General features: G+C 39.8%; 1 protein-coding gene across 1 annotated transcript; it reads right to left on the reverse strand.

Moving 5' to 3' along the window:
- Positions 1–731: 731 nt before the first annotated feature.
- LOC145983738 (uncharacterized) lies at positions 732–4853 on the reverse strand. The gene has a single exon (XM_083116787.1). The coding sequence runs from the start codon at positions 4851–4853 to the stop codon at positions 732–734; it is 4122 nt and encodes a 1373-aa protein (XP_082972913.1).
- Between the last annotated feature and the right edge of the window lie 3566 nt (positions 4854–8419).

Consider the following 8419-nt stretch of genomic DNA (forward strand, 5'->3'; position numbering starts at 1 on the left):
CCACTCCTAATATCAGTTTTTATATTCCGAGCAAGATAGTTGAGTAACGTATCCTCTCGAGCAGTGTCCGGACACTGCATTGTTTTAAATTTATTTTACTATTCAGTTGTTATATTTAATATTTTTCAATGTGGGAGCATTGTTATCGCTTTGTGATTTTCATGATTGAAATTATCATTGACGTCATCATCATTAACCATGTGGATTATCCATAAAATATGCTACTATTAACCCGTATGGTAACTGGAGTAATTCAAGAAAATCCTCTAATATTTTAGTGAATAAAGGATATAAAATTAAAATTATTTTGTAATGTTGGTACTTATAGTAATTGAATAGTTTCCTAGTTCCTGGGTGTGTGGTTTCGCGTATGTCAGTTTCACTCTGGTACAAATTAAACATATATGTAGATTAACTTATACTTTAATAACATGAAGCACGTAAATAACACGAAATATAATGAAGGTTTCCACACAAATGTACACGAATATGACGAGGCGTACAACACACGTACGTCGTCTCACGACTCTACTCGTACTCGCACTGCGCATGCGCACACTGCATGGCAACAAGCTTAATAAGAATGACAATTCGTCTGAACATCACGGCCCCTCTTGGAAGATCAGCTTCCAAAATTAGAATACACAATAATTATTACCTTTTACAATATAACATATTACACTTGAATACATAGATTACAATAAACACAAATTTTCTTTCTGGTTACATATTTACACTTTCTCAATTGGTAGAGGTGCAAGCTTCATAATAGGCCTCTTTAGTTCACCGTCTTTAGTTTTAACAGTTGCAACTCTTACCAAACCATCTTGTCCTTTGTGAGTTTCGATAACTCTACCTAATTTCCACTTCAATGTGGGTACGTTATCTTTCTTTATCAACACTATAGTGTGTTTCTTATCTGAAGACACATCAGCATTTTGTAAACGCCCACCTACTCGTAACACACAATTATTGTCAATGAATGGACTCAACGAAAGAAGTTTACTGGATGAGGGGAGCTCCTGTTCTGTTTGTAAACAGTTAACCTCGCTCTCATACGCTTCACGTTGGGTGACCTTGACCCAGAACTCAGTCGCAGCTGATAACTCTTGGGTTGTCAACGTCTGCTCGTTTCGCTGCATGGAAGGCGCTCTACAGTTGCTTATGAATCTAAACATCCAAGCAGTAACACGTATTAATCTCAAGAATGATGAGAATCTCTGCAATAACTCCTTAGTGTCAAAGGTTGTAGTCAACAGCACACGAATTCTTGTTTTTCTTTCCTCCCTTTTTATTTCTTCACTTTCCACTGTAGATGAATCATGCATAGGCAACTCAGGCAAATAAAGAAATGATGGACCATTCCACCATAAATGAGCTTCACACAACTGTGTAGGGAAAGCACCACGAGAACCAATGTCTGCAGGGTTTTCTTTGGAACGTACACGAAACCACTGTTGAGGATTCGTCAGTTCATGAATGAGTGAAACTCGGTTCGAAACAAATGTACTCCATCTGGATGGATCTGATTTAATCCAACATAGGGTGATCTGGGAATCAGACCAAAGGAAAATATCGTCTATATGCAATGACAATGATGACTGCACAACACTAATCAATTTGGCTAACAACACAGCAGCACATAACTCTAAACGTGGCAATGTTACAGGTTTTATGGGTGCAAGCTTTGTTTTCGAAACTAACAATCTGACTGTAACAGCGTTGTCATCATATACTGTTCGTAGATACACAATAGCACATGTACCTTTCTCACTGGCATCACAAAAACCAATCAGTTGACACAAAGTTGGTTCTCTACATTTTAAGCATCGTGGCAACTGTATGCTCTGTAACACATGTAATTCAGCACAATGTCTTTCCCATATTTCTCTTATGTCACTAGGAATAGGTTCATCCCAATTTAACTGTTCCTTCCACAGTGATTGAATTAATATTTTAGCTAACATAGTGACTGGGGCTAGTAATCCGAGTGGATCAAATATGCGAGCTACCTCAGACAACAACAACCTTTTGGTTAATACAGGGTGTTCACTAGGTGGGTTAATGATGAAACTCAAATGATCAGTATCCGGGTGCCACACAAGGCCAAGAGTTCTTATGAATTCGCTGTTATGGATGGAAGATATTGTAGGTTTCTCTCGCAAATGCTCAGGAATACTGTTCAACACGTCAGTATGATTTGACGTCCACTTATGCAACTCAAATCCACCCTTTCTCAACAATTGTGTATATTGTTGCTGCATCTCTATTGCTTCTGGAACACTGTCAGCTCCGCTGCACAAATCGTCCATATAAAACTGTTGCTTTAAGACTTCTGCTGCAATCGGGTAATTTTCACCTTCATCATCTGCTAACTGACGTAACACTCTCGTAGCAAGAAAAGCAGCTGGTGCCGTGCCATACGTGAGCGTATTTAAACGATAAACAATCACAGGTTGATTGGGGGATTCTCTCCACAAAATTAATTGGTAGTCTCTGTCCTGAAGATTCACCTTTCTCTGGCGATACATCATCCGAACATCACTCGTCACTGCAATAAGATGGCCACGAAAACGTAACAAAATGGATAGTAACTCTGGCTGTTGTTTACCTCCATTCATTAACACGTCATTCAAGGACACGCCTGTGCTAGTTTTACTCGATCCATTAAAAACTACTCTCAGTTTCGTACTTGTGCTTGTCTCCTTTGTTATAGAATGATGCGGAATGAAATAAGAATCAGCGGGGGTGCTGGGTGGTTCACAGTCCGCCACTGGTGTCATATGATTCAACGCAATGTACTCTTGCATGAATGACTGGTATTGTTCTAGTCTCTGGCTATCAACTCGAAGCCTACGCTCTTGACTAAGCAAACATTTCATCGCCTTATCCTTTGAATAACCTAACTCGTCGCGGTTGACCTTAAATGGTAAGCGTACGACGTACCGACCATCATCCTCGCGATAATGTGTTCGTACGAAATGTTCCTCGCACAATTGTTCTTCTTGACTCGGCACTCGTAAGATAGGAATCTCCTCAGATTCAAAAAACTTATTCAGAGTTTCGTTCAGATCATTTTCTTGTACAATAATGTGATAAGAAGACAGAGATTGTTGAGGTCTTTGTTGAGGAGTTTTGCCACAAACAACCCATCCCAAGCGGGTTTGAATAGCCACGGGTTCATTCATTCTCCCCTCTCTTCTTCCACTCATTAGTAACAATGGGAAAAGATCAGCCCCGATAAGCAACTGAATAGTGTCAGGTTTGTGATATGAAGGATCGGCAAGTTCAAGGTTTCGTAAATGTTTAAAACTCAGAGTGTTTGGTACACACGCTTGTGGCACTGTGTTGGATATTTTCTTCACAATTAAGGGCGAACAATGATAGGATCTGTCCCCGTTTTTAGAGAGTATGTTCAAATCAACAGTAGAGTGCGAATTGCCGGCATTTACACCCGAAATTCCAGTAACTGACACAAACACTTTTTTACGTTTCAAGCCTAATAATTGGGCTGCGTTCTCGCTCAAAAATGACTTTTCACTAGCACTATCCAAAAGTGCTCGCAGGGAGTGAAGCTGATTTTGTTTATCCTTTACTCTCACAATAGCAGTCGGTAACAAGACACGCGTTGCGTCACACTGCGTATCAGCTGTTATGTGCGACACCACTTGCGGCGTTGCCATGTTTCCACTTACCTTAGCTCTTTGCGAAGTTTCACGATGGATAGACGTGTGGTGAGACTTACCACAAGACCTACACGAGCCTGATTTACACTTATCCACAAAATGGGAATTATCAAGGCAGTTGAAACACAAGCCTTTCGATTTCACAAACACTTCCCTCTCTGGCACAGATAGGCTCATATATTCTTCACATTTACTCAAAAAATGCGATTCTCGACACATAGGGCAAGAGGACGACACGTGAAATGAATTAGCACTTCTTCTAGCACTGGGTTCACTGTGGGGGGTGGGGGGTTTCCTTTGGGATCCTGGTTTCGGGTCCTTGGAAGATGCAGATGCTGCGAGCGCTCTCGCTCTGTTGTCCAGGAAGCCGCTCAGCTGTTCGAAAGTAGGAAGTTGCTCTGACGACACGCTCAGCTCCCATTGTTGCCTCGAAGTACTGTCCAATTTCTCCACGGTATGAAACACTAGGATAGCGTCCCAATGCTGCACTGGAATGTCCAACACACGTAAAACTCGAACACATTCTGTCGTCACGTCAACAAGCTTGCGTAAGCCGACAGCAGACTCAGTTTGTAATGAGGGTTGGGACACAAGCCGCTTAATTGTGTCGTTCACTAGCGCGTGTTTCTGTTCATATCTGTTAGTCAGAATGTCCCATGCTTCTTTGTAATTCGAATCGGTTATCGCTATAGACTGTAACAATAACGCGGGTTCACCACGGACGCTCGATTTCAAATACTGCAGTTTTTGCGCGGGCGAAAATGACGCGTTGTTGTGTACGGACGCCACGAACAAGTCTCTAAAAGAAAGCCACTGCTGCAGATTTCCTGTAAAAGTAGGCAAATCTAACCTCGGTAGACGCACATCACTCACTGTCTTTGTCACGGTCACGGTAGTTTGCTGTTTTTTCGCGATGTATAACTTGGCCAATGCTTCGTCGAGCCTGTCTTGCACTGAACCAATTTCCTCATCATATTGCTCAAACTGTTCGTCGGTGCACTTTTCTGAGATTTCACGGATCAGTTTTTTAGTGTCTTCTGTCAGTTGTAATGCTTTGTCTATGTACACTAAAACATTACCTTCGGTGAGATCATCTGCCGCCAATTTCTTCTCTAAACGTGTGACGTCACGTTTGAGGAGACGTTTGTTTGAAAGTATTTGCTCCATATTTAAGTCTCAAAACGCGTAAAGAACATACACGAAGATCACAGTCACACCCGGCAAGGATACGATGCACAGAATTGCCGGTAAGCACAAAAACACCGTCTCTCGAAGCTCAAACACAAAGCCGTTAATAAGGCGCACTTTCTCAGCGGAAACACAATGGATGACCGGGCCGTAACGAATCGAATCAACCATTTATCCGGGCACAGGAGGACCATGAATAGTTTCCTAGTTCCTGGGTGTGTGGTTTCGCGTATGTCAGTTTCACTCTGGTACAAATTAAACATATATGTAGATTAACTTATACTTTAATAACATGAAGCACGTAAATAACACGAAATATAATGAAGGTTTCCACACAAATGTACACGAATATGACGAGGCGTACAACACACGTACGTCGTCTCACGACTCTACTCGTACTCGCACTGCGCATGCGCACACTGCATGGCAACAAGCTTAATAAGAATGACAATTCGTCTGAACAGTAATACACATGTCTAGGTGAAATCTTATTAATGCATGTTCCGTCAAAACCAGGGACCTGTAACGTAACGCAATTCATTGGTATTTGTCACCGTTCCGCGTTATTTCCGTACCGGGTACCGCGTACCGGCCCAAGTGCTGTGGACCGTTCCAAGGAAAATACCAGAACCTCTTGGTAAGGCGAACAGTAACGCTTCTGCTATACCGTTCCGTTCGTACCCGAGAGTGCTTCGGGGACGACAGCTTTGGGTACACAGAGTGGAACGTTAAAATACCCGTACCAGAAAGCATGGAACTTGTTCCTTATCTGAATGCCGGTTCCGTTACGGTACGTACCTCTCCTTAGAATCATACCGGTACAAATTCATGATGGGTATATCTGAACTTTAGGATCGGGTACAATTGTAACAAAACCTATTTTCAGCAAATCAAATGGGTATTGAATGGATCAGAAAATATATGTCACGTAACTCTTCATTTTAAAACTTTCATTGTTGAATTCTTGAAAAATCGATAAGAACTAATATTAATTGAGGTTGTAGGCAATAAAATATAAATTGAATATATATAAATAAATATGGAATCGTGACATTTGTTATTAATAATGTAACTTTCATATAACCAATACACGTAATATTGGGTGCAAGGTGAACATATTTAAAAAAAATATTTTCAAGCAAGATATTGAAAGTTCGACATGATGATAGTTTATGTAATTAGAATATTACCAACTAATAATACATGTGGAAAAAAGGGAAAGTTAATGTACGCCATATTGAGAAATGTTACCATCTAAGTTACAGATCTGAAATTCGGGTTGACCTGGCATTGCCAATCAAAATTATATTGGTAAAACTGGAAATTAGACGCCATATTGAAAAATGTCACTTCTTAAGATAGAGAAGTGAAATTCGGTTTGGTGGTAGATCTTGCTAATTAGTGCAGTTAAATCAACATGATTGTTGAAAACCGGAAGTTGATGGACGCCATATTGAAAAATGTTACTTCTTAAGATATAGAAGTGAAATTCGGTTTGACGGTAGCTTATGTGAATTAGAGCATGGCAAATTGACATGATTGTTGAAAACCGGAAGTTGATGGACGCCATATTGAAAAACGTTACTTCTTAAGATAGAGAAGAGAAATTCGATTTGGTGGTAGCATATGCTAATTCGTGTATGGCAAATCAACATGATTGTGGAAAACCGAAAGTTCATGGACGCCATATTGGAAAATGTTACTTCTTATGATAGAGAAGTGAAATTCGGTTTGGTGGTAGATCTTGCTAATTAGTGCATGTTAAATCAACATGATTGTGGAAAACCGGAAGTTGATGGACGCCATATTGAAAAATGTTACTTGTTAAGATAGAGAAGTGAAATTCGGTTTGACGGTAGCTTATGTGAATTAGAGCATGGCAAATTGACATGATTGTGGAAAACCGGAAGTTGGTGGACGCCATATTGAAAAATGTGAAATTTGGTTTGATGGTAGCTTATGGAAATTACAGCATGGAAAATCAACATGATTGTGGAAAACCGAAATTTGGTGGACGCCATATTGAAAAACGTTACTTCTTAAGACAGAGGAGTGAAATTTGGTTTGATGGTAGCTTATAGGAATTAGAGCATGGCAAATGAACATGATTCTGGAAAACCTGAGTTTGATGGAATTCATATTTAATTTTTAATAAATAAAAACTAAATCGACACTCAAATGTATTTCTTTTTTAACATGGCGTCTATCAACTTTCAGTTTTACAGACAGCATATGCATTGCCGATGTTCGAATTAGTAAGCGCAATAATCTAACCGAATTTCACTTCTTCACTTAATAAATTGCATTTTTCATAATGCCGTCCATCGACTTTCGGTTTTATAATATCATATAAATTGACCATGTTCTAATTAACATAAGCAATCACCAAAGGAAAGAGGAATATTAAAGTAAATTTTTCCGTTAACGTCCGGTTTTCCCTAATCATGTTGATTTCCAATGCAGTAATATCCATAATATCATAAAACCGAATTTCACTCCTCTATCTTAAGAATTAACGTATTTCAATATGGCGTCCACCAACTTCCTGTTTTCCGGAATCACGTTGATTTGCCATGCTCTAATTCCCATAAGCTACCTTCAAGCCGAATTTCACTTCTCTATCTTAAGAAGTAACATTTTTCAATATGGCGTCCACCAACTTCCGGTTTTCCGGAATCACGTTGATTTGCCAAGCTCTATTTCCCATAAGCTACCTTCAAGTCGAATTTCACTTCTCTATCTTAAGAAGTAACATTTTTCAATATGGCGTCCACCAACTTCCGGTTTTTCGGAATCACGTTGATTTGCCATGCTCTAATTCCCATAAGCTACCTTCAAGCCGAATTTCACTTCTTTATCTTAAGAAGTAACATTTTTCAATATGGCGTCCACCAACTTCCGGTTTTCAACAATCATGTTGATTTGCCATGCTGTAATTCCCATAAGCTACCTTCAAGCCGAATTTCACTTCTCTATCTTAAGAAGTAACATTTTTCAATATGGCGTCCATCAACTTCCGGTTTTACACAATCACGTTGATTTGCCATGCTCTAATTCCCATAAGCTACCTTCAAGCCGAATTTCACTTCTCAATCTTAAGAAGTAACATTTTTCAATATGGCGTCCACCAACTTCCGGTTTTTCGGAATCACGTTGATTTGCCATGCTCTAATTCCCATAAGCTACCTTCAAGCCGAATTTCACTTCTTTATCTTAAGAAGTAACATTTTTCAATATGGCGTCCACCAACTTCCGGTTTTTCGGAATCACGTTGATTTGCCATGCTGTAATTCCCATAAGCTACCTTCAAGCCGAATTTCACTTCTCTATCTTAAGAAGTAACATTTTTCAATATGGCGTCCATCAACTTCCGGTTTTCCACAATCACGTTGATTTGCCATGCTCTAATTCCCATAAGCTACCTTCAAGCCGAATTTCACTTCTCTATCTTAAGAAGTAAACATTTTTCAATATGGCGTCCACCAACTTCCGGTTTTTCGGAATCACGTTGATTTGCCATGCTCTAATTCCCATAAGCTACCTTC

This window comes from Lepisma saccharinum, chromosome 2, assembly GCF_977018435.1.
Source record: "Lepisma saccharinum chromosome 2, izLepSacc3.1, whole genome shotgun sequence".
Classification (NCBI taxonomy): Eukaryota; Metazoa; Arthropoda; class Insecta; order Zygentoma; family Lepismatidae; genus Lepisma; species Lepisma saccharinum.

Excerpts from the sequence above, each read along its gene's own strand:
- LOC145983738 (XM_083116787.1), bottom strand. The coding sequence starts at position 4,853 with ATGGAGCAAATACTTTCAAACAAACGTCTCCTCAAACGTGACGTCACA.